General features: G+C 38.1%; 1 protein-coding gene and 1 pseudogene across 2 annotated transcripts in view; both read right to left on the bottom strand.

The window, feature by feature from the left end:
- Window positions 1-27,140, bottom strand: part of Ccdc18 (coiled-coil domain containing 18) — a 98,265-nt gene that overhangs the window by 7,271 nt on the left and 63,854 nt on the right. For both annotated transcript variants that reach the window (XM_029478044.1, XM_029478045.1), the window contains 6 exons: window positions 25,371-25,470; window positions 24,614-24,730; window positions 21,027-21,170; window positions 17,030-17,233; window positions 13,198-13,335; window positions 6,756-6,956 (listed from right to left, as the gene is read on the bottom strand). In XM_029478044.1, coding sequence (XP_029333904.1) covers window positions 6,756-6,956; window positions 13,198-13,335; window positions 17,030-17,233; window positions 21,027-21,170; window positions 24,614-24,730; window positions 25,371-25,470 — 904 coding nt within the window. The remainder of the gene's footprint in view (window positions 1-6,755; window positions 6,957-13,197; window positions 13,336-17,029; window positions 17,234-21,026; window positions 21,171-24,613; window positions 24,731-25,370; window positions 25,471-27,140) is intronic.
- Window positions 10,305-10,931, bottom strand: LOC110294214 (annotated as a pseudogene).

Raw genomic sequence — 27,140 nt, 5'->3', positions numbered from 1 at the left:
GCCAGTTGTGCCAGCACCATTTGTTGAAAATGCTGTCTTTTTTCCACTGGATGTTTTTTGCTCCCTTGTCAAAGATCAAGTGACCATAGGTATGTGGGTTGATCTCAGGGTCTTCAATTCTGTTCCATTGGTCTACTTGTCCGTCGCTGTACCAGTACCATGCAGTTTTTATCACAATTGCTCTGTAGTAGAGCTTTAGGTCAGGCATGGTGATTCCACCAGAGGTTCTTTTATCCTTAGTTATTGTTCTATTGCTGTGACAAAGCACCATGACCAAGGCAGTTTATAGAATAAAGCATTCAGTGGGGCTTGCATTTCAGAGGGTAAGTCCATCATCACCACAGTGGGAAAGTGTAACAGCAGGCAGGGAGGCATGGCACTGAAAAAGTAGCTAAGAGCTTACATCTGAACTACAAGCATGAGGCAAAGAAAGAGCTCTAATTGGAAATGGTATGGACTTTTGAAATCTCAGAGCCCAATTCCATTGACATATTTCCTCCAAGTTGGCCACATCTCTTAATCCTTTCCAACAGTTCCACTAACCTGGAACCAAATACTCAAACATATGAGCCAATAGGGACCATTCTCATTCAAACCACTGCATTCCACTTCCTGGCCCCCAAAGGCTTATGGCCATATCACAGTGCAAAAGTCCAACTTCAAAAGAACTCAGTCTCAACAGTTTTAAAGTTGAAAGTCTCTTCTGAAACTAAAGGCAACCTCTTAACTTCACTCCCTAGAAAATCAAAAAGCAAATTATACTTCTAATATACAATGGCACAGAAAATATATTACCATTCTAAAAGGGATGAATGAGGCCATAGTGAGGGAATACTGGACCACAGGCAGGCCAAAATCCAACAGGGCAAGCGCTAAATCCTGTCAAAAGGCTTAGATGGCTTCATTCTTAACAACTTTGGTGACTGCAACACAGTTCCCTGTCTTGGACTGGTTTCAGTCCCTCCCAACAGCTCTTCCTGACAGTCATCCCTCTGCTCTAGTACCTCCATCATCTTCGTGTCTCCAACACAATCCTGGCTTCACTTCCACAGCTTCAGTCAATGAATTGCCCGTCCCAAGCTCCAAGCACAGACTCCCATGCCACATACCTAACCTCCGGGGTTTCCTTAACATGGAGGGAGATTCTATAACCCCTTTATTCCTGTATTCCTCATGACTCTACAGCCAGAAACATATGGCTGAAGCTGGCTCCCTCCTTGAATTCTATTTGCATAAGCTTTGATTTGTTATTGCTCACTAGAAACAGGTAATTCCTGGGCCCTTTTCTTTTCACAAGTTGCAGGGTTACCTGGGTGGGGTTTCACTCAAGGCAACAATCCCTTTATTTCATTTCTTCTTATGTCTTTCAGCATAAATTTGGCTCCAACATTAAATATCCTGGTGTTCATTTTCCCCTCAGACTACATTATTCTTGTTCTTGTAGATCAGCATTAAGAGCGGTCACTAACAAATGACATGACAAAGTCAATACCTGGTTGTCTTGAAATCTCTGCCAACAAAATGAGTTCCAAACTCTTCAATTTAGCTTCAGGTAGATTTTTAGGACAAGAGCAAAAAGGAGCCACATTATCACAAAAATGATCTCTGGCCCAGTTGCTAATTTTATTTCTCTTTCAAACATCCTGAACTGGGCCTCCACAGTCCACAAAGCTATCAGTACTATGCTCACACTAGGGTGATATATTAAACCCTCCAGTCCAAGGTCTCAAGTTCTTCAACATTTCTCAAAACAAACAAACAAACAAACAAACAAACAAACCAACCACCAGCATTTTCAGGCCTGTTATAGCAATAGCACTCACTTGGCACAAACTTCTGCTTTAGCTACTTTTCCACTGCTGTGACGCAATACCATGACCAGGACATTTTATAGCAGGAGGGATTTAATGGGAGCTTACAGTTCCAAAGGGTAAGCCTAGGACAATCATGGTGTAGAGCCCAGCAGTATAGGCAGGCTGTCAGAGCAGCAGTTTACATCCTGATTCACACGTAGGAGGCACAAAGTAAAATTTAACTGAAAATGGCCTGAGATTTTACAACCTTTAAGCCCACCACCAGTGATACAACTCCTCTAACAAGGCCATACCTCCTAATCCTTCCCAAACAGGTCCATAAACTAGGGACCAAGTATTCAAATATGAACCAAAGTGGGCTATTCTCATTCAAACCATCAGTTAATCTGTGCTTATGTCCTTATTATAAGAAAGCTTTCCTAAACAAGAATTATTTTGGAAAAGAAACTTTAAGATATATACTGAAAAACCACAAGACCTAAAAATATTTTTTTTTGTAGAGAGAGCCAGAGCAACATATTTTGTAATCTAACCTAACCTGGCCTCAAACTTGGGTTTGACTCTCCTCAGTTCTTAGTATGATGGGATTATAAAAATGCATCATTATACCTGGTTGTAATTTCAATTTCATAAGCAAAATAACGTAAGTACGATATAAATACTATAGAGCCACCAATCATGACGTTGAATTCCTGAATCTCGTGTCTCCACCTCCCAAGTACTGAGGTTACAGCAGACACCCATTCATCTGGTTTATGCAGGGCCAGGGGTCAATATGAGGGCTTTGTGCATGTTAGACAAGCACTCCTCCAACTTAGCTACATTCCAGAACTATGTACCCCATGCCTAATTACTTATGGTTACATCTGCTAATCTCTTAGATTAAATGCCTTTATTCTTTCTCTTTGTCCTCTTTAATTTTGACAACAGAAATGCTGAGGTTGACTTTAAGAGCTGTGTCAACCACAGTGTTAAAACCAGTACCACTATATATTAGCTACAATAAGTAATCCCAATACTTCTCTTGTAAGATTTCTCTATCTATGGTTTACTTAAGAACTTCTATTTAGAAGGTTGGAGGAATGGTTCAGTAGATAAGAACACTTGCTTCTCTTGACGAGAACCTGGGATTGGTTTAGTACCAACACGAAGGCTTATAACCAACCATCCATAACTGAAGTTCTAGGGAATCTGGTGCCGTCTTGTGGCCTCTGTGAGTACTGCATGAACACAGTGCACATACAGATTGCCAGCAAAACACTCATACACAATATATAAAAACAAACCCATTCACTGTTCTCATGGACATCACTTAGCAAGTAGGCAAAATAGTAACTATAACTAGGGATACAATGGGGAATATTTTAATTTTGAAGGTTATTCACTTTTACAATGAAGATCTGTAATTTTATGTGAAGTTTATAAGCTTTCAGAACTCCAGAAAAAAATCAGTGTGTGTGTGTGTGTGTGTGTGTGTGTGTGTGTGTGTATGTGATGTGTGTGTGTGCATACATAGATACAAACATATATATTGGTTTACCTTGACCAGGGGTTCAACCTAGGATCTCATACGTACTGGTCATCACTGACTCCAAGCAGTTGGAATATTATCTTAATAAAAGCACTAATAGTAAGTCCGTTCCTTTTTTTTTTTTTTTTGCATAAGTTTAGGCACTTCTTTTTTTTTTTAAGATTTATTTATTCATTATATGTTAGTACATTGCAGGTGTCTTCAGCCACCCCAGAAAAGGGTATCAAATCTCATTACAGATGGTCATGAGCCACCATGTGGTTGCTGAGATTTGAACTCAGTAGAGCAGTCAGTGCTCTTAACTGCTGAGCCATCTCTCCAGCCCCAGTACTTCCTCTTTTATTCAGATTGGACAAGGCAACCCAGTAGGAGGAAAGGGTCCCAAAGGTAGGCAAGAGAGTCAGAAACAACCCCTGAAACTCCCACTGTTGGGAGTCTCACAAGAAGACCAAGCTACACAACTATTAGATATGTGTAGAGGGCCTAAGTGAGTCTCATATAGGCTCCCTGGTTGGTGGTTCAGTCTCTGTGAGCCTCTGTGAGCTCCTGTGAGCCCAGCTTAGTTGATTCTGTGGGTTTTCTTGTAGTGTCCTTGACTCCTCTAGATCCTACAATCATTCTTCCCCCTCTTCCACAGGATTCTTCAAGCTCCTCCTAGTGTTTGGATGATTTCAAGGTGTACTATAGATTAACAGTAATAAAAACTGCATGCTATTCATATAGGAACAAACAGCTTGGTCAGTGGAATTGAACAAAGCCCCTGAAGTATGTCCACACACCTTGGACACTAGATTTTTTACAAAGAAGCCAAAATTATACAATGGAAAAAGAAAGCATCTTTAACAAATGATGCTGGTCTAACTGGATATAGGCACGTAGAAGAATGCAAATAAATACACACTTACCACCCTGGATAAGTGGATCAAAGATCTCAACATAAGGCTGGATACACTGAACCTCATAGAAGAGAAAGTGGAGAATAGTCTTGAACTCATAGATACAGGAGACAACTTCCTGAATAGAACACCAATAGCCCAGGCACTAAGATCAACAACTAATAAATGGGACTTGTGAAACCAAAAAGCTTCTGTAAGGCAAAGGATACTGTTAACTGGACAAAGTGCACTCTTTGGAATGGGAAAGTATTTTTACCAACTCCACAACTGATTGAGGACTAATATCCAAAATATATAAGGAACTCAAGAAATTAGATAGCCAAAATAAAACAAATAATCTAACTAAAAATGGAGTACAGATCTAAACAGAGAATTATCAATAGAAGAATCTCAAATGGTTGAAAAATACTTAAAGAAATATTCAACATCATCAGCTATCAGAGAAATACAAATCAAAACAACTCTAAGATTCCATCTTACACCTGTCAGAATAGCAAAGATAAAAACACAAGTGGCAGCTCATGCTGGCGAGAATGTGGAACAAGAGGAACACTCCACTCCGTGTTTGCTGGTAGTAATGTAAACTTGTATAGCCTCTTTGAAAATCAATATGGCAGTTCCCTCAAAAACTGGGAATCGACCAACCTCAAGACCCAGCTATACTACTCTTCGGCATATACCCAAAGCACACTCCATGCTACCACAAGGACACTTCCTCAACTATGTTCATAGCAGCTTTACTTGTAATAGCCAGAAATTGGAAACATTTAGATGTCCTTCCCCTGAAGAGTGGATAAAGAAAACCAAAAGAAATGTAAAGTGGTTAATTTACACAATGGACAATTACTCAGCGCAAAAAACAATGACATCATGAAATTTGCAGGCAAGTGGATGGAAGTAGAAAAGTTCATCCTGAATGAGGTAACCAAAACCAGGAGAAACATAGTATGAACTCACTCATAAATGGATTATTAACCTTAAAATAAAGGATAATCATGCTACAATCCACAGAGGCAGAGAGGCTAAGTAACAAGGGGGGTTCAAGGGGTGGGAGGTGGGGAGGGGAGAATGCATGGATGTCACTGTAAAGGGGAAACAGATTAGACATTTCAGGTGGCTGGGGGTTGGATGGGTCTGGATTGGAGGATGGGAATAGGAACAGGAGGGGTCAGGTAGGGAAAGGAAGGAGGGAGAGAGTATTGGGAGAGACAACTGGAATCAGGAGAGGGAGCATTTCTGGGACAAGCTCAAAACCTAGGGCAATGGAAACTCCCAGAAATCTATACGGGTCACCCTAGCTTAGACTTCTAGCAATGGGGGGATATGGAGCCTGAACTGGCCAGATCCTATAACTAGGCAAGACTTCCAATGGAAGGATTAGGATACCAATGCAGCCATAAAACCTTTGATCTACAATTTGTCCTGCCTACAAGATGTGCTGGGCTAAATGTGGCAAGGATATGTGGAAGTGGCCAACTGGTCCAACTTGAGTCCCATGCCATGAGAGGGCAATCAACCCTGACATTACTTGGAAGCCAGGACCTAGAGGCTGGATAGCCCAGAGACCTGGGATAGAACCAATAATGACTGGCAAAAAAAAAAAAAAATCAATGAAATGATTCCTAGTGATATTCTGCTATACTCATAGATAGGTGCCTAGCCTGATGGTCATCAGAGAGGCTTCCTCCAGCATCTGATGAAAACAGATGCAGAGACCCTCAGCCAAACACTAGTATGTTCATTCCTAGCATACATGCACAAACACAGTGGTTAGTTAGCCTAAATATTCTATTAATGCAAAAGACTGAATCCAGAGCATCCTGTATGTTAAACACAAACTCAGTCACTAACCTATATTACCAGCACCTAAATATAATTTTAGATTATATCTATTCACATGTATATAACAGTAAACTGTATTGCTGAAAAAGAATGAGTTACTACTGAGTTAAGCACAAAATGCAAATATGGAGAAGGTATTAGTTGATTTTATTTCTTTTTCAATGACTTTTATCTTGCTACCACTCTGTTCTTTTTAAAGGTCTTCACTGATAACTTTACCTTATACATTAGCAGTTGTAAATGAGGATTTATGCGTCCATACTGTTAATTTCAAACTCCACACAAACTGCTATAATCAAAACAGATGAACACACAGCCTAGGCCATTTAAAAACCATATACATTTAAATCCAGTTTAAAAAAAGTTCTGAATGTAATCTTATTATTTTTATCTCATAATTTCCAAAGTAGCTTTACTAATTTTGAAAAAGCTTCAATACTTTTTAAGGCACATCAGGTATAAAACCCAAGAGTAAATATTATAAATACAAGAATTTATATTTAAACATATAAATTATTTTATAATAATGATATATTAATTATGTCTCATATTTTTTCTAAAAAAGATGTATTTTATTTCAAGTCAATAATCTGTCATGAAGACCTCTATAAATGAGAAAAGGAAAATATATTTTTCACAAACGTATTTCATTGCTTTTATCTGTTTACTTACTTTAATAAGTAATGCTTCGTTTGCAGCTTCAATGACTTCATTCCTGTCTTGAACTTGTTGATGCAAACTGCTCACAGTATCCTGAGCTTCTTCCAATTCTTGTTTTGCTTTCTCTAGTTGTTCATTTAGTTGTTGAACAGACGTCTTTTGAGATTCAGCAGCAATCTTCCACTTTGTATGGTTCTCTTGATGTGAAATCATCTTTATAATCCCAAAATTATAAAAAGAAAACAGGATAGAGTTATTCTAATACCTGCTACTATTATTTTTCCTTAAACGTATAACTATAAACATCTGATTTCACACTAAATGCAATACTCAAGGAAGAAAAGAACACAAGCTTACATTCACTTAATAGTTAGCTATACATCATACTTGGATTCAGACATATAAATTTAAAAGAAATTTTAGAGACAATTGGAGAAATATGAGAAATGACTGTACATGCAATATAAAGAAAATATTCTCATAGTTGGGTGTGGTAGTACATGTCTTTAATCCCAGTACTCCAGGGGCAGAGGCTGGTGGATTTCTTCAAATTCAAGAACAGCCTAGTCTACATAGTGAGTTCCAGGACAGTCGGGACTTATATAGAGAGGCTCTGTCTCAAAAAATAAAAACCCAAACAAACAACAGCAACAACAACAACAACAAAACCCCAAAGAATAAAGAACAAAAACCAAAAGCATAAAAAAGAAGAAAGAAAAAGAAAAGAAAGAAAATAAGAGATAGGGGCATTGGGTCACAATGTTGGTGGTATTGAGCAGCCGGGAAAAAATTAAAAATGTGTAATGTTGAGAGTGCCACCCAGGTCTTGTGTTGTGGGTTGGAAACACCACTACAATGAATAGTGATAGAGAGGTAGGAAAGATAGAAAAACTGAGCAGTGTGTGCTGTGGAGAGAGGCAGAGCTAGGGGACTGGAGACAGTGATGGCAGTAACAAGATGAGAGGCTGAGGCCGATATACTGTCATTGCTCAGTAAGGCCCACGGAATTGCATACAACAGTCTTGAGCTCATGCAGATGCAGACACAGTCCTCAAACCTGCCTCCCAGTCGGGGAATCCCCCTGACTCTGGGCAATGAGATGAGGAAAGATTCACTTTCTGGACTGGACCTCTTTGAACTACCATCATGGTCTGTGATGCCACTGGAGGTCATGTTGGTATCTGTGGGCCATGATGCTGTCTACAATGAAACCGAGATTCACATGGACACATGTAGTCTGTGCCACTGACTGATGCCTTTGGCTTTGCTGCTTCGGTGGGAGTCTGGGTGGTGTGGGTGGGTGTCCATCCTAAAGTGAATGGTATGTGTCACCTCTTAAGACTGTATTAAGGTCCATGGTCTGTGAAGCTGCTGAGGCCATGACTGGGTCAGTGGTCCTGATACAGCCAGGGGACATGCTGATGTCTGCAGTCTATGTTAGCACCACAATTCACGTGGATGTCCATGATGTGGGCTGCCACTAAAGCCATGTTGATGTTTGTAGATACAGGAGAGCTGGTGCTGGCCCTTTCCAATTCATAGCACATTTAGGTAGGCAGTGGAGTGAGCACAGGAAAGCTGGCCCTACTCCATGGTGCAGGCTATAGTGTGGACACAGGAATTGGTTGATGGCTTCTGGCACAGACACAGTCAGAGAAAGACTCATCATCCCTTTAGGGATGGGTCACTAGGAATTCCACCATGCCCGCAAATAACAGCTGAGTAATACTTTATTGTTTAAATATATCACATTTTCTTTATCCATTATTTGGTTGACTGATATCTAGGTGGTTTCCAGTTTCTGCTATTATGGATAAAGTTGCTATGAACACAGAAGAACGAGTGTCCTTGGGTAAGATGGAGTGTTGTACTGGCTATTTTTGTGTCAACTTGACACAGCTGGAGTTATCACAGAGAAAGGAGCTTCAGTTGAGGAAATGCCTCCATGAGATCCAACTGTAAGGCATTTTCTCAATTAGTGATCAAGGGGGAAAGGCCCCTTGTGGGTGGTGCCATCCCTGGGCTGGTAGTCTTGGGTTCTATAAGAGAGTAGGCTGAGCAAGCCAGGGGAGGCAAGCCAATAAAGAACATCCCTCCATGGCCTCTGCATCAGCTCCTGCTTTATGACCTGTTTGAGTTCCAGTCCTGACTTCCTTTGGTGATGAACAGCAGCATGGAAGTGTAAGCCGAATAAACCCTTTCCTCCCCAACTTGCTTCTTGGTCATGATGTTTGTGCAGGAATAGAAACCCTGACTAAGACAAGGGTCCTTTGGGTCTATGTCTAGGAGTGGTATAGCTGGGTCTTGAGGTAGATTACCAGTTTTCTGAGAAACTGGCCACATTGATTTCCAAAGTGACTATACAAGTATGCACTCCCAACAGTAAAGGAGGAGTGGTCCCCTTGCTCTGTATTCTAATTTGCAAGGAGCAGGAAGCGACTATGATACACTGACCAGGCTTGAACATTTGAGACCTCCAAATCTAACAAGGCTATACCTCCTAATAGTGCCGCTCCCTATTGGGCAATGGGGCCTTTTGTTTGGTTTGGGTTTGTTTGTTTGATTGATTGATTGATTCTTGTGACACGGATTCTCTGTGTAGCTTTGGCTGACCTAACTCACTTTGTAGACTAGGCTGTAGAGAAGCCATTTTTATTCAAACCACCACACAGGGCATCCAACACCCTCTTCTGGCATACTCAGGCACTGCACACATGTGGGACACAGACTTTCAGGCAAAACACACATATACATAAAATTAAAATGAAAACTGGAAATTCCTTTTTAAACTGTACCTATAATGCTATATCTTCTTGTTTAATTTACACATTTACTTATTTTTAGGGTTTTTTTTGGGGGGGTTTTGTTGTTGTTGTTGTTTTCGAATTTTTAGGGTTTTTAAAGACATGGTCTCAAGACCTTGCTATGTAGCCAAAGTTGACTTCGAACCTATGTTTTTCTCAAATGTTGAGATTACAGGCATGTACAAGTATACCTGGCTCAGTCCCCTCATTGTATATAGAAACAACACACACACTTTATATTTTTTTAATAAAAAAAAATTGTATTTACTTAGAAGCATTCAGAATGTCAACAAAACAGCCACAATTTTTTTTTTGCAATTACAGAGTGGTATTCAGTTACCAAAACAACAATTTTCTTCGTATAAGCTGCATCAGAGACAGCTGAAGATGAAAAAAATAAAACCCAAAAATAAAACCAAAAGAAAAAAAAAAAAAAAAACAAACTACTGTCCCCATATATAACTAATTTGTGCTTGCACCAACAAGAACCTACTTTAAATTTCCATGCCAATTTACAACCCCCAGACTGTACCAAGCAAGGTTAGTGGCTATTGAAAATAACACCAGGACAGGGCTATCTAAAGACACATTCGGTAGTGTGTTAACTATACAAAAAAAGTCACTGTACAGTTTAAAAACAAATCTTACACAGCCTTACATTTCAATTTTTTTCTTTAAAAGGAGTGAGTTGTGTACGGGGGGGGGTGGGGGGTCAAATGTTTTATAGACAAGAAAAAAAAACTGCACTAGAACCAACTTATTCATCATCATCATCTTCTTCTTCATCTTTGTCTTCCTCTTCCTCTTCATCATCCTCATCACCTTCCTCTTCCTTCTTTTTCTTGCTCTTTTCAGCCTTGACCACCCCCTTTTTCGCTGCATCAGGTTTTCCTTTAGCTATGTAGGCAGCAATACCCTTCTCGTACTTCTCCTTCAGCTTGGCAGCCTTCTTCTCATAGGGCTGCTTGTCATCTGCTGCAGTGTTGTTCCACATCTCTCCTAGTTTCTTTGCAACATCACCGAATGGACAAGCCAGGATGCTCGCCTTTGATTTTGGGGCGGTACTCAGAACAGAACAAGAAAGCCGAAGGAGGCCTCTTGGGTGCATTGGGGTCCTTGAACTTCTTTTTGGTCTCCCCTTTGGAGGGGAAGTAGGTTTTCATTTCTCTTTCATAACGAGCCTTGTCAGCCTTTGCCATATCTTCAAATTTCCCTTTTCTTTAGTAGACATGGTCTCCCACCTCTCTGAGCACTTCTTGGAGAACTCTGAGAAGTTGACAGAAGCATCCGGGTGCTTCTTCTTGTGCTCCTCCCGGCAAGTTTGCACAAAGAATGCATATGAGGACATTTTGCCTCTCGGCTTCTTAGGATCTCCTTTGCCCATGTTTAGTTGATTTTCCTTCGCGAGGCAGAGAGTCGCCCAGTGCCCATCCGGCTCGCGCTTGCCCTGGCGCTGTCTCTATGGAGCTCAATGTACTGCAATGGCTGTGAGAGAGGGAGCTAGACGCAGCCCACACACACTTTAAAAATAAATCTTTGCTAGCAATCAAAAGGAAAAATGTTTTATATAAATTATATATTTTTGTCATACTTAAAAATATTCCCATTTACTAAAAACATTAAGACTTTTTAAAATATTTATTTTATTTTTAACTGTATGCATGTGCGTGTGTGTAATTAAGTAAGTAATGTCTATATAAGCCAGAGGCATAGAAATACTAGAGCTAGAGTTATAGGTAGTTGTCAATCACTGATATAGGTTCTGGGAATCAAACCTGGGTCCTTTGGAAGATCAATTATTTTCTTAATTGCTGAGTCATCTCTCTAACCTTAAAGGTTATTTTATTTTTTAAGTTTATGTGTATGAGTATTTTGCTGCATGTATGCCTGGTACCCATGGAGGTCAGAAGAGGATATCATATCCCCTGAGAACTGATGTTATAGTCAGTGGTGAGCTGCTATATATGGGAGCTGGGGAATCAACCTGAATCCTCTATAAGAGCATCCTTCTAACTGAGCTCCAGCTCCTAGAACCATTTTAAAAAGTTATGAACTATCTGACTAACTAATTTTAGGTAATTTATAAATTAATAGCTTCAAATGGGTAACTATAGACAAGAGATTAGAAAATATGAACAGTTAATGGCAAATACTTGAGATGGACTAATAGTTACCCTTAAAGATTACAAAACTTACAAGATGTGGATTCAGCTTGAAAATGTGTTTCATTTGCAGATACAATGTTTTTAAAGAGATCTGAATCTAAATGCATTTAAATAAGACATAGTTACAAGTCCCCTCTCCCCATCCCCAGTGCCTCATAAATTGTTACTAAACTCTCAGTAAGAGTTTAATACAAAAGTAGGAAAAAAAAAAAAAAAGCACATATATTTAATCCCAGCACTTAGGAGACACAGGCAGGTGGATGGATCTCTGTGAGTTTGAGGCCTATTTGGTTTACATAGAGTTCCACAAAAGTAAGAGCTACATCCTGAGACAATGTTCCAAGGGGAAAAAGGTATAATACAAATGCCTTTTTAGCCTTTGTTTTACAGGAAAAAAAAAAATGTTTTCTTAGCACCAAACTCAAGATTATTTAGAACAATGAGTTTCAGTAATATTTTCAAACATTTTAAAAGAAATGAACGGAGCAGGGGTCCCCAGTGAAAGTACCCAAGGAGCTGAAGGAGTCTGCAGCCCCATAGGTGGAACAACAAAATGAACCAACCAATACCCCCAGAGCTCCCTGGGATTAAACCACCAATCAAAGAAAACACATGGTAGGACTCTAGCTGCATATGTAGCAGAGGATGGTCTAGTCGGTCATCAATGGCAGGAGAGGTCCTTGGTCCTGTGAAGGTTCTATGCCCCAGTGTAGGGAAATGCCAGGAAGCAGGAGTGGGCAGGTTGGTAAGCGGGGGTGGGGTGGGGGGGATAGGGGGTTTTCAGAAGGGAAAATAGGAAAGGGGATAACATTTGAAATGTAAATAAAGAAATTATCTAATTAAAAAAAAAAGCTTTAATGTTGTTAATCCATTCCAGATTAAGTTAAGTAAACTTTTGGAAAAAAAAATTGGCTGTTTTTAGAAAGGCTTTTAAAAATATATTAGACAAGGCCTGGAGAGATGGCTCAGTGGTTAAGAGCACTAACTGCTCTTCCAGAGGTCCTGAGTTCAATTCCCAGCAAGCATATGGTGGCTCACAACCATCTGTAATTGGGTCTGATGCCCTCTTCTGGTGTGTCTGAAAAGAGCAATGGTAGTGTACTTATATGCATAAAATAAATAAATAAATCTTTAAAAAAGAAAGAAAAATATTCTAATTAGTAGTACTGTTCTTTTGTTTTGTTTTGTTTTGTTTTTTCGAGACAGGGTTTCTCTGTTTAGCCCTGGCTGTCCTAGAACTCACTTTGTAGACCAGGCTGGCCTCGAACTCAGAAATACACCTGCCTCTGCCTCCCGAGTGCTGGGATTAAAGGCCTGTGCCACCACACCCGGCTAGGAGCTAGGCCTCTTAACTCCAGAGCATAACAGCCTTTTAATTGCATTAAAGATTACAATGAACACTTCAAAAACTAGACTCATGTTTTCATCCTAGTAAGTCAATTCATGCTAGTGGGGGCTACTGACACAAATTTAATTTTTCTTTACCTCCATCTGATAAGCTTCTTTCAGAGAGTCTACTTCTGAGGATAATTTCTTTATTTCTGCTTGCATTCTTGCTTCTAAATGAGCTTCACGTACTTGAGAAGCCCCCAGTTCTTCAGCCAAACGATTTCCATGCGCTTCCTTAAAAACGACACATTAAATAAATGGAATGTAGGGAGCTTATTTGGTTTAGCATAGTTAAAACAATTCAGTGCCTTAATGGAAGCAAGCTAGTTTTCATGTAAAACACTAGCTTATTATACAGTACACTTTTGAATATAGATGTTTCAGAGATGACCAAAAGAAGTACATTATATTCTACATAAGTTAATGAGCCAATCCTTTCTTGAAACAAAAAACCATAAAATGCCGAACTTTGGCAAATAATGATTTCCACTTTGGCAGATAACAACCTGCTCTCAGGTGTGTCTGTGCAGTTTTTTCTTACCATATAAATTATCTGCTTTTATAGGAATGATTTGTATTTTTAAAAAATCTGTAGGAGTGTTTTGTTCCGAACGAACACACACACACACACACACACACACCACAAAATTTGTGTGCCTGGTACTTACATACGCCAACACAGAGTGTTGGATCCCCTGAAACCAAAGCTACAGATAGTTGTTAGACAGACAGTCATTAGCCACCATGTAGATGCTGGGAAAGGCTGCTCTTAACTGCTGAGCCATATCTCCAGCCTGATTTGTATTTTTATTCAAACCTATTTATGTTGGTCAATGCAAGTTGTGGTTATGATTTTAATTATAAGACTTTACCACATGCAGTAGTCTCCCCTTGAATAAAAGGGTTTGTTCTCTGTTGTTTTACCTTCTACAGTTTCAGCAACCTGCAGTCATCCACAGTCCAAAGATAATAAATGTGAAATTACAGAAATAAACAACTTATAGTTTTCAAATTGTGGGCTATTATGAGCAGCTTGAAGAAAGCTTGTATCTCTTGCTCAGTCTACCATGGCATGAATCGTCTGTTTGTCCAGTATAACTACTATCAAATTAACTGTGTTCCAGGAACCCTCTTTTGACTTAATAATGGCCTGAAAGTGCCCATCTCAAAGAGTACAGTGTATGTGTGTAGAGCTCAGCATACATCTACTAAAGGTCTTTAAAATGTGCATTTCTCATGGATAAGAGGAAACACTAGTGAAATATGGATGGAAATATTTTAAAGTAAGAACTAAGTTAAAAGTTTTGAAATAACTCAACAAGAGTCATAAACATCTGCTACCCAATCATAACCAGTCAAAACTAATAAAAACTACGTGGGAAGTGACACATACATTGCCCCAACAATAACAATAAAACCATGTATTCTATTATTTTAATTCTCCCTCTAATTGAAAAAAAAAAAAAAAACTAGAGGATGGACTATAAGTATTGTGCTACAGCTCTGAGGAGAAAGGAATCCTGGTAGTCACAACACACAACAAACCTCATGCAACAGATTTATTGGGAGGAGAATGCCCAGGAGGGTGGTTGCTTCTGCTTGGGTGATAAGCAGCAAAGGACTGAGTCCTTAAATGATGACCTTAATGATGGGCGTGGGGGTGGGAGAAGCTTTCCAGGGTAAAGACTTCCAAGGTGGGGATTGCTAGGACTTCAAGACCAGAATTTGAGCTTTGTACTCTGTGTGGCAGGGGCTGGGTCAGCCATTAGGGCAATGAGAGTATTCTATAGGTTAAATCTGGTGGTGGAGGTCCCCAGGGGAGGGGCCTGGCCATTTATGTGAGTTGAAGAGTTGAAGAGCTAATAAATGACTTATGTTAAAAGACTAAATACAATTCTAATTAGATTATTCATAAAAAGTATCCAGGTTTGACCCAAACCAAAAGATAAACATGAATCTATAATTAGTTTGGGATTAAAATGTAAAACTTGCATTTTAAGTAATCTCCCATTTAAACTCACTTTGAAATTAAGTGATCTTAGTTTATCAAATAAAAGCAATTATACTAACCTCAGACATTATCAAAGAAGAACACAATGAGATAACAGTAGACAACTTCCCTTTTTAGGTAAACAGCCTAATGTCTGTTACATTGCTAATAAATTTTCCTACATATTCTTAACTGCTCTAATAATCCAGAAATCTGAATAAAAACACAGCTAACCTAACCAAGCTAAAGGAGAACTGTTTTTACTATGTGATGGATTATTAAGTGTACAGGAAAGTAGAAAAAGAGTAAGAACTTCCAGAATAAAATAAAATTTTTCTCAAGGTCTAAGTAATTAAAAATAAATCAATCTAAATTCTCTTTAAACAAGTTGCTAAATGTATTTCTGAGAAAATAAATTTTTATTAGTACTCTTGATTTTTAATAGTACTTTACCATCACAAAGCTTCTGAAATAAGGTTTTTAAAAAAATAAAAATAAATAAATACATACAAAGATGAACAATAAAGAAATTTTGACAGTTTTTAATTTAGAAGATAGCTCAAACACTTGAACATCTAAAGTGCTACATAACTCAATTTATTGAGAACTAGTGTGGCCAGAGTTCATTTTTGAAGGGTTTTTATTATAAAATGTTATATTATAAAGAATTTAAAAGCTAAGAACAATATTAGTAGCTTATTTTAAAAATCATAGTAATATGTACTATTTTTAAAATAATTTGTAGCCCTGGTTAGCCTCAAGCTAGAGCTTCCCCTTCTTAGGTTGACTATGTGCTGGGATTACAAATGTAGACTCCCACACCTGGTTCTACTATTTTAACCATTTTTAAGTGAACAGTCTGGTGACATGAAATACATGTATCTTCACAGCGACTGAAGAGTATTTGAGACAACTGTAGTGGGAACTAGAAAACATTGTTCATGAAAAAGTTAAACATGATGGTTTACTACAGAGTAATTAATTAGAGGAAATATATACTTCTATTTTATTGCCATTGTGGTATTTGTCTTAGTTTGGGTTTTACTGCTGTGAAGAAATACCATGACAAGGCAGCTGTTATAAAGGACAACATTTAATTGGGACTGGCTTACAGGTTCAGAGATTTAGTCCACTGTCATCATAGCAGGAGGCATGACAGAGGGTAGGTATGATGGTAGAAAAGGACCTGAGAGTTAGATCTACATCTTGTTCAAAGGCAGGAGAAGACTGACCTCAGGCAGCAAGGAGGAGAGTCTCAAAGCCCTTGACCACAGTGACACACTTCCTCCAATGACACCACACTCACTCCAAGGCTACCCTTCCTATTAGTGCCAGTAGCTGGGCCTAGCATATGTGAACCACCACAGTAATGTTAAAGTACAAAGTTATGAAAGTCTTTGAATTATTAAAATGTCAAAATAATTTATATATAAATCATTTCTATTATGTATTAATTGTGTCAAACCCACCCAACACCAACTACATTCTCTTACTTCTACTTTCCCTTCCTCAGGCGCCCCCTTCTTCCCTACTCATCTCTTTTTGCACCAAGATTCCACATATTAGAATAAACATGTGATAACTTAAAAAAAATACATTCACACTATAGTACAACACAGTACAAAATAAAAAGGTTAAGTACTGGTGGTTTGGTGACGAGCTTTATTATCTGCCTTCTTTTAAAAAGGAATTAGGGCTGGTGAGATGGCTCAGTGGGTAAGAGCACCCGACTGCTCTTCCGAAGGTCCAGAGTTCGGATCCCAGCAACCACATGGTGGCTCACAACCATCCGTAACAAGATCTGGCGCCCTCTTCTGGAGTGTCTGAAGACAGCTACAGTGTACTTACATACAATAAATAAATAAATCTTTAAAAAAAAAATAAAATAAAAAGGAATTAAATTTTTTTAAATTCTTCAGTAATATAGGATAGGTTTACCTTCTCTTTATTGAGTTGTTTTATATCCTCCAGTTCACCAGCAAGCCTTTCTATTTCCCTCTGTGCTTGCACTTCTTGGCGACGAGCCTCCACCAGTTCTGAATGAGTGTTCTGCATTTGCTCCTGGGTTAGCGTCAATTCTTGCCCCAAATCAATGACCTCCTTGTACTGGGTAGCAATGTAGTCTTCCTGTTCTTTTATAACCTGAAAAGCACAAGACATTTGTGGGTTTCAAAATGAAATTTATAGTTATAAAATATATACTTATGATTTACTTCTTTGTTTTCATAAGAGAACTCCCCTAAAAACACCTTTATAAAATCTACAATAAAATAAGCATGTACCACTATAAGTTAATGTAGGGAAAGGTGCTGACTCCCTACTTGGTTCTTGCTTGTATCGATAAAGAAGGCCTATAGCCAACTGCTGGACAGAAGAAACAGGTGGGACTTCTGGGTCCCAGGAGAAGGAAAAAAGAGACCCAGGGAAAGAACAGGTCATTTCAGCCAGGCTTTGGAAGGAGAAGCACAAAACAACCATGTAAGATCTTAGGGGAGCTAGAACCAGCGGCCTCTGCTGATGGCTGCTATAGGTTAGCTGATAAGGTTAGGGCAGGAGATTCCGTGCCCAGCAATTGTGCTATCTGGCAAGTTCTAAAATAATAAAGCTGTCTGAGTGTTTTTCATCTGAGGAACAAAAGTGGGCAGAGAAAGAGAGAAGTTCACGGAGGTACCTTTTATTGATAAAAATGTGGAATGTGTTATGCCTAACCAGAAGGTGATAATGAGGATAAGCTGTTTGAGACTCATAATCAGTCCATAGCCAGGCATTTACAGGCACTTAATATCTGTAATATATTTTATTGAGGCCAAAGGAAATAAAGTCAATCAAGATAGTGTAGTTTCTTCTTTGATGAAGCAACATGGAAGGAACACTTGTGTGCACACAGCTTAAGTGAGGAAATAAAACAGTATTTGTAGTAAATACTGTGAAGAAAACACTGACCACTTTTTAGTTAGTATCTGGAAATGTACAGGGGTAGGGTCAGACATTGCTGTTGTCACTGACTGGCAGACGTAGTGTGATCATCAGTTTAATGTTTCATAAGGAGTAAATTTTGGCAACCATGTTTCTTTAATCTATGGTATATTGAGCATAAGGAACAACAGCAATTTAATATGTATGGGTAGATAAATAACCAACATCTTTCACTCAGGATACTTGAAATTTTTAGGTGGCTTTCAGGTCTCTTCTTAAACTGTGACTATTCCAAATTGACATGTGTTGTCTGTCAGTACAAAATATGAGATTTTAAATTAAAGACATTAAAAAAAATACAAAGAATACCCCAATACAGAGGGAGGGGGAGGGGGAGGGGGAGATGTTACAACTCCCAGCTTAGAAACTCTTACTGAAATATTCTGCATGACTTAGCATTCCCACAAATCTGGGTTCTCTCCTCAGTACCACATTAAAACAAGCATGTACACAACACAATCCCAGGATTTGGGGGAAGGAAGAGTCAGGAAGAGAGTTTTAAGGTCATCTTTTACTACAAAGGTAGTTCAAAACTAGTCTGGTCTATGTAAGAAATTGTCAAGAAACAAAGCAAAACAACAACAAAACCCAATAGGTGGATTCTTGAGAATCCTGAGAAATGACCTCTTGAGAAATAACAACCAAGCTTGTTTTCAGGCTTTACATACATGCATACATAGTCCTAAGATAGACAGATAATAGATAGATGATAGACAGACAGATGTAGATAGACAGACAAATAATAGATGATATAGATAGACAGATGATAGATGAATAGACAGATGATTGATAGATAGACAGACAAATGATAGATAGATAGATGATAGAAAGACAGACAGACAGATGGTTGGTAGATAGACAGGCAGACAGGCAGGTGGGCAGATAAATATTGGCATTAAAATTCACTATTAATCTACACAGCTGGGTTGTGAATTCTCTATGAAGGTGAAACTTGTCACTCCGCTATTATTCCCTCTGAATTATTATTATTAAATTAGCGATTTAAATTCCTAGTAAAGGACAGGTTAAGAATTTCTTATCTGGAAATCTAAAATCTGGAATATTAAAAAAAAAGCAGAAGCAATTTTGTGAGTTTTAATTTGACAGAGGTAGAAAATTCTACACTGTAAAACTTATTTAAAAATAGTCTATAAATTATCTTCAGATGAGATACATATGATAAATATGAAACAGGAATTCATTAAGAAACTCAAAATACTAGCTAAAAACCTTTTGGATAATAAACTTGTAATGCTTCTAAGAAGAAAAAAATACAAGGTCCATTTTGGTTTTTTTTTTTGGGGGGGGGGTTGTTGGTGGTGGTGGTGGTTTTTTCAAGACAGGGTTTCTCTGTATAGCCCTGGCTGTCCTGGAACTCACTCTGTAGACCAGGCTGGCCTCAAACTCAGAAATCCACCTGCCTCTGCCTCCCAAGTGCTGGGATTAAAGGTGTGGGCCACCACTGCCTGGCACAAGGTCAGTTCTAATTCAGTACAAAAAGGCAGGGTAGAGGAATAGCATTTGACTTCAAGGACAAAAGGTAAAAAAGGCAGGTCATGGAGGCCCAGGATATAAATGAATATAATTACCTTTGCAAACACTTTTAGGCATTCACTGTTAGGGAACCCACATGATAGGGGCATTAATCATTTCCACATCACTATTTTCCAAACTTGCTCTTATAGACTCTGCTTGAGTTATGTTTATAATTAACTCAATCAATAAAAGCTAATTTATGCTTACTATATGATAATAGACAGCTCTGAGTGTGCAGAAAACGTAAATGAAAAAGGAGACAAAGTGTCCACACTAAATTCTATAGGGAGAGACATAATCAATCAAATCCAATAATTACTGTGGAATTACAACAATTGAGTTTTTGCCAATGAAAAAGTTATGTCTATTAGAGCTTGAAAGATCCTGACAGAATGTAAAAGGTCACAGAAGCCCTGAAATTGGCAAAATAGATTTCATTGTTAGCAGAACTAGCTTCNCTGNTTTAGAAAAATAGAGGTGCACAATGCTCTGGCCACTCCTTGAACCCGTGTGTCTGTCAATGTACTGATGGTTCCTTGAACCCATGTGTGTGCCCACTGATGAGCCCATTGCCAGGTGTTTGTGATATTGGTTGCTGGGATAGAGTCGGAAAATCTCCCCAGCAACCACAGCCGGGGCCAATCCGGAGTTGCTGCACCTGCACCAGACTCTTTCCTTGTACCCCTCCCATACCCATTTCTTGAGAATAGATATTGTTTAGATCAGGAAATCCCCTACTTCCCCCCTTCTCCTTTCCCCCCTGAGGGCCTATAAAAACTGGGACCCCTTTCCCCTCTAGATCGACTCCTCTACCCCTGTGTGGGATACGAGTCGTCCCCAGAGCTCTGGCTTTCCCCGGATAAAGCCTCATGTGGTTTGCATCAAGTTTGGTTTCTCGTGAGTTCTTGGGGGTCTGCTATTATCCTGAGACTTGAGTGAGGGTCTCCCTTCGGAGGTCTTTCAAGCTCACAGAAACAAGTTCACATTTTAAAAAGACCAGGGTATTGAATAGATTCAACAATCAATATACATGAAATTAATATAAAGTCATCAAAGCACTATGTTCCTCTGGCAACACAATGCACTTAGTTGAAATAATACTGTTATCCTTTTTCATCTTCTGGGTGAAGTTCCTCAAGTTCCTTTAACTTGTTAGTTCTGTATCTCAATTCTACTGCAGAGCATATTTATGATGAATTAGTATTTAACTGATACAAAAGCATATACTGTGGATTTATTATGTCCTTGCCCATATCAAAACCAGAATAATCAAAAATTTTTAAATGTCAAAAGAATTAATAGCATCTGACACAAATAATTAGTTTTTAAAAACTTAGAGCACAGTTTCTGAATTTTAAAACCAAGGTGTTTACAGCATATTCATGGCATTACTTTTCCCTTATGGGGAAAATACTTTACTTACACTTTCCATTTCTTTCATCCTTTGTTGTGTTCTTTCGATTTCCTTTTTCAGTTGTGATATCTCCTGTTCATTTTGGAGCATTATAAACTCCTTTTCTCGAAGCTGTTCTTTGGCATTTTGCAACTTTTCATTTAAACTTTCTACCTGAATTTCAAACAGATGACCATTATTAACACAACTAAGAAAATATAATTTACTCATAGTTGTGTTCTAAATTAAATTTTAAACACTTACGTCTAAAATATATAAAAGTAGGCAGAGCATAGCTATAATCCCAGCATTTTAGAGGTTGAGGCAGAGGGGTAAGAAGCTCAAAGCCAGATTAAACTATACAGTAAGACCTTGTCACAAAAATAACAACAACAACAAAAAGCTAAAATTAAAATAGAAAAATATGTATTTTTATGGGGCTAAAGAGAGGGCTTAGTGGTTAAAGTACTTATAGCTTTTGCCAGGGACTTGGGTTCAGTTCCCAGCACCTGTGTGGCATCTCACAAATGTATGTAACTCCAGATGCAGGGGATTTGGTGCCCTCTTCTGGCCTCTCGAGGATGCATGATGCACAAACATATATGCAAGCAAAACACCCACTCACATAAAATAAAACTAAATGTCTAGTTTAAACTGTACTTTTTTGCTGGGTGTGACGGTGCACACCTTTAATCCCAGCACCTGGGAAGCAGAGTAAAATAGATGTATGTGGTTTGCCAAGTAAATTCCACAACAGCCAAGGACACAGAGAAATACTGTCTCAAAAAAACAAAAAGAGGTATTTTTTAAGGCAAGCATAATTTATAAGTATACAAATTATACTTAAGATGATTATATATTTTATGCACACTTAAAATCCACTGAAAGATGAAAATCTAAATCACAATTCTTCCTTTAGTTAGCATAGTAAGTAACAGGTCCATGTGTCATTTTAATAGAATCAGTCTTGTACTTTGCTAATTCATATCCACTCTGAATTACCTTCTCTCAATATCCTTGTCACTCTAGTTTGGCTATTTTCTAGTCTAAACCTTGTCTTTAGATTTACTTTATATGTATGAGTATTTGACTGCCCACAAAGCTCAGATCTTCTGAAACTGGTATTAAGAATGGTTGTAAGTCACCATGTGGGTGCTGAGAACCAAATCTGGGTCCTCTACAAGAACAGCCAGTACTTATCCACTGAGCCATTTCTCTAGTGTCATAATTCCTGTTTGAAACGATTCCTTCCATAGAGTAAACAAGCAATACTTGCTTTTCTGTCTGTAGCTTATTTCCCTTTACCTAACAATTTCCATCCATTTTCCTACTGATGACCATGGAATAATAATTTTTAAAAAGGGCAAAAATCATGTAGAGTAAGCTCTGAAGTTAAAAAGTGAGCAAAGATAGAAATAAAACTAAGCTAAATGAAGGAAAGGAAGAGGAACAGGGAGAAAAGAAAAAAGCTTTTTTTTTTTTTTTTTTTTGATCTTCTCAAGACAGGGTTTCTCTGTGTAGCCCTGGCTGTCCTGGAACTCACTTTGTAGACCAGGCTGGCCTTGAACTCAGAAATCTGCCTGCTTCTGCCTCCCAAGTGCTGGGATTAAAGGCGTGAGCCACCACCGCCCAGCTGAAAAAAAGCTATCTTAAAAGGAAAAAATAGTAGAAACCGAATGAGAAGAGCAAGAGATAAAAATTCTAATCATATAGCAAAAATGTAAACAAAATTAGATTAGAGGATACTCTAATGTGAAAATCAAAACTGCATGAGCTGTTTTTTTTTTTTTTACAATAAGATAAACATAATGTTAAAAGTATAATTTAAGAAGGGGGGGGTGCGGGCGTGGTGGCGCACGCCTTTAGTCCCAGCACTCCGGAGGCAGAGGCAGGCGGATTTCTGAGTTCAAGGCCAGCCTGGTCTACAGAGTGAGTTCCAGAATAGCCAGGGCTATACAGAGAAACCCTGTCTCGAAAAACAAAAAAACGAAAAAAAGAAAGAAAGGGGAGGGAACACAGGCACAGAAAAGGGAGGTGTAGAAAAGCTGTTTTATGCTTTTAGAGCCTCGGCCTGTCTTGGACTCACTCTGTAGACCTGGCTAATCTTGAATTTACAGAGATCCACCTGCCCCTTGCCTCCCAAGTGCTGTGATCAAAGGCGTGCACCACCACACCCAGGCCAGAAAAGCATTTTTAGTTAAATAAAATACAAGTATTGGAATAGTTTCCTTTTGGTCCTTTGGTATTGAAGTCTACCAGGTGGGAAGTTAGTCAGTTCAAGTTTCAATCTCTTATTTTTGTACTATTGAAGCTGATTCTTGGGACCAGGGGTCAGTTATACAATAAGGCTTCATTTATTCTATGGATTTCCTCTTTTTATATACCAAAAATCACTTCTGGCTCCATTTAGTTTCACAGCTTGTAGACCAGGCAGGTTCACAGACTCCAAAGACTTCCCTCTTTGTAGTGGAATGGCTACTACTTTTTCTGAAAGCGTTTGACTAATCCAAGTTTCAAACCCTGCTCAACACTAAATACCCCCAGGAGGAAGGATTCTCTGGAAATTGTGAGTGCACCCATGGGACCTGAACTTCAGGTCCTACTAGTAGAAAAACATGGCAAAAATGCAGTCCCTAGACTTAGAGCCAACTGCTAACTGCAGGCATGGAGCTATCACTCTCTTCAGTTACCCTAAGTGTTGAAGTCTGCACCTCACTACAGAAAGCAGGAAAAAAAGTACTCAGAGTCCAAGCCTCGAGCCACCTAAGCTTCTCAGCATCCCCATGTCTTAGCCTCTTCCCGTTCATGTTACCTAAGGCAGCTGTTTCCACCTAGAGGCTAGCTTGTTCCTTGTTTTCAGGCCCAGAGTACCTCAGTTCAAATGATAGCCCTCCTCTACAGATGGCATCTAGCCATAGCTGTTTCTTTCCAGGGCCGACTTGTCACAGTCAGGAATCAAATACTCCAACTGCATTTAAAGATTATAAGAATAGTGGGCTACAACCACCATTCTCTTTTTTATTGGCATCTCTTGGCTTATTTTGTGAACAAGCCTCTGATAGTTCTTCCCATCTGTAACTGTTTCAATTACTATTTATACATCAAGTACAGTAAACAAATGTAAAACACAACTTATAATTTTAAAGGTAAAATATATATAAGATAAAAAAATATAGAGAACACAAAGTTTCTTTCCCACATGATTTTTTTAGACAACTAGGTTCTATAAATATTTTTAAATCCTCCCAGAAATATTTTATAACTATTCAAACATACACATAGTGTGATAAGTCTATTAGATACATTGATATAAGAAATTACAATCAAAATAACATTGAGGAGAAAGCAAGTATTAAGTAGAATGTATAAGATGAATAAAAGTATGTAATGTTTCCATCACGTGCATTCTATAAACACACCACAGCCATGCATACTAGCCACGCACAGCTAGAAACTCGTGAGGAGAGACGGGAGGATCCCTCACACAGGAATTCAGGGCCAACGTGGGTAGCACAGCAACATGCATCACCATAAACAACAAAAACACTGCATGTGGTGTATGTGGACATAGTATTAGTTTTTAAACAATATAAAATACAAAATTTTAAAATAATTACCTGTTTGTTGCATTCTTTAAGTTCTAGTTCTGATTTTTCCAAGGTACCCTCTAATTTGATTATTTTTTGCTCCATTTCTCCTCTGTGTTCACGAATAGTCATATCCAAATGTGTAACCTAAGTACAAAAGTAGTATCAAGCTGGTTGCTCAATTTTATTGTAATACAAACACTTGTGTGGTTAGAATATACATTCACTACAGAAATCAATAAGTGATAAGTTTATTCCAAATGAAGTATTTTTCAAGTAGGGACTTGAATTTCCATATGTTACATATATGCTATAGAAACTTAAGATGTAAAGTAAAATAAAAGGATTCAGGTGTCAATTTATATTAGAATAAAAACTGCTAAATAATGCCTCATTCCTCCAACATTTAGCTCACAATAATGTGTTCCATCCCATGTTCTTTTGATATACAATAAATAATATAAAGGGCTGCAGGTGAACCCTTACTCTCAAAAGGTACTGGCTGAGCTGAGTTGTAGTTTAATCATAAAGAATTTACCTCCCTATGTAATTTCCAGAAAGACAAAAAAGTCTTTCAGCCAAGCATCTATAGTCCCATCATTTGGAATCTGAGGCAAGAGTATAAACTCATGGCCAAACAGGTCAAACAGCAATTTGTCTAAAAATAAAAAAAAGTTGTATTTCTAATCTTACATATTTATATCCAGAAAAAAATGGCAATTTTTAAAACCCTTCATGATTATCCCATAGTAGAAAATTTGTACAAATATAATTAGGGAAAAACAACCTGAGCTGCTCTTTGCTTTAGCTCCCAATTTCTCTCCTTAAGTGCCTGATCCATTTCAATAAGTTCTTGTTTTTTGTCTTCAATCTCCATCTTACATTCTCTAAAGTTTGTCAAAAGAAAAAGGTCAAAGTAGATAATATGAAACTATAACTTCTTTATTGTTATTGTTTCCCATAATTAAAAGCAAAAGAACGCGTGTAGTTAATTCCGATTGAAAGTATTTAAACCAAAGGAATGATGTATAAAGAAAATGCCTGACAACGAAAGTTAACTCACACAGAGATGGGTTCCCTGGAACAATTTGGCTGGTTTACTAAGGGTTAGGGCTATGGAGGTTTTATCTTAACATATAAAGTACAGAGAAACTGAGGAAGACAGCAACATCACTCTCTGACCACACAGACCATGTGCTCTCACTATATAGGATAATACATACATACACATCTCACACACACACACACACACACACACACACACACACACACACACACACCCCTCAAAACAAAACAGAGCAAGAACAGTATGAAATGAGGCCAGGAAAACAGAAACCTGATCATACAGGGTTGGTATTCTAGAGGCCTGGAGTTTTAAAAAACTGCAGTCTGTGGTTAAACACATAAAATATTATCCTTTTGGACAATTTAAGGTGCATAATTCAACTGAATTAATTACATTTACCGTGTTATGTAGCATCACCATTATCTGTTTCCAATACTGTTTTACACAGGTAAATCCCATATCCTTCAGGGATTATTTTTCTGTTATCCCTTCCCTTAGTTCCTGGCAAGTACCAACCTTTGCTATTAGACTTATCAGTTCCAGAAACTGTTCATATAAACAAAATTATGCCCCAAGTGCTTGGCTTCTCTGACTTAGCATGATGTTTTTACGGTTCATCTACTTTGTAGCCTGGGTTATCACTATTTTATTGCTTTTCTGGCTAAACAATACCCCTTGCATGGATACACCATATTTTCTTTACCCATTCGTCAATGGTGACATATTACCACATTTTTGGCTATTGTAGAGAGGTGCTATAAACACTGGTGTATAATTCTTGTTCAAAGGACCATTCTCAATGCTTTTAGATATATGACCAGGAAAATTATTAATTTCTTGCTAAGTTATCAAGAAATTACAATTATTTCCCACAGTGGCTATCATTACTTTGTTTTTCTAACAGCAATAAATGGGAATTTTATTTCTCTACATACTTCCTAATACTTGGTATTTTCTGGTTTTTGTTTTTGGGGTTTTTTTTGTTTTGTTTTGTTTGTTTGGTAAGAACAAATCTATTTAGTAATGAAGTTGTATCTTCATGTTTCATGTCCAAAGGAATTAAGATTTTACTGGGGATGCTTTAGGAAGCCATTAAAAATCAACATGATCTACATTTATAATCAGAAACATAAATTCTATGGAAAATGGATTAGTAATAAAATAAGAACATATAAGGAGTCCATTAGGAAGGCCTAGCTAAACACTATGAAAGAAACAATAACGGTCTGTGCATAGTGGTAATATAAAGTCAATGAATTTTATAATATATTTTAGAAATCAGGTTGACTAGATCTGCTAATAAACTGGATAAAAAAAAGAATAGGATTGGACGCCAGAAAATCAAATAACCCTATTAAAAATGGGGTACAGAGCTAAACAAAGAATTCTCAACTGAGGAATACCGAATGGCTGAGAAGCACCTGAAAAAATGTTCAGCATCCTTAGTCATCAGGGAAATGCAAATCAAAATAACCCTGAGATTCCATCTCA

Source organism: Mus caroli, chromosome 5, assembly GCF_900094665.2.
Source record: "Mus caroli chromosome 5, CAROLI_EIJ_v1.1, whole genome shotgun sequence".
NCBI lineage: Eukaryota > Metazoa > Chordata > Mammalia > Rodentia > Muridae > Mus > Mus caroli.
Note: the sequence above shows the minus strand (reverse complement) of the source record. Positions and strands in the feature narration are given on the sequence as shown.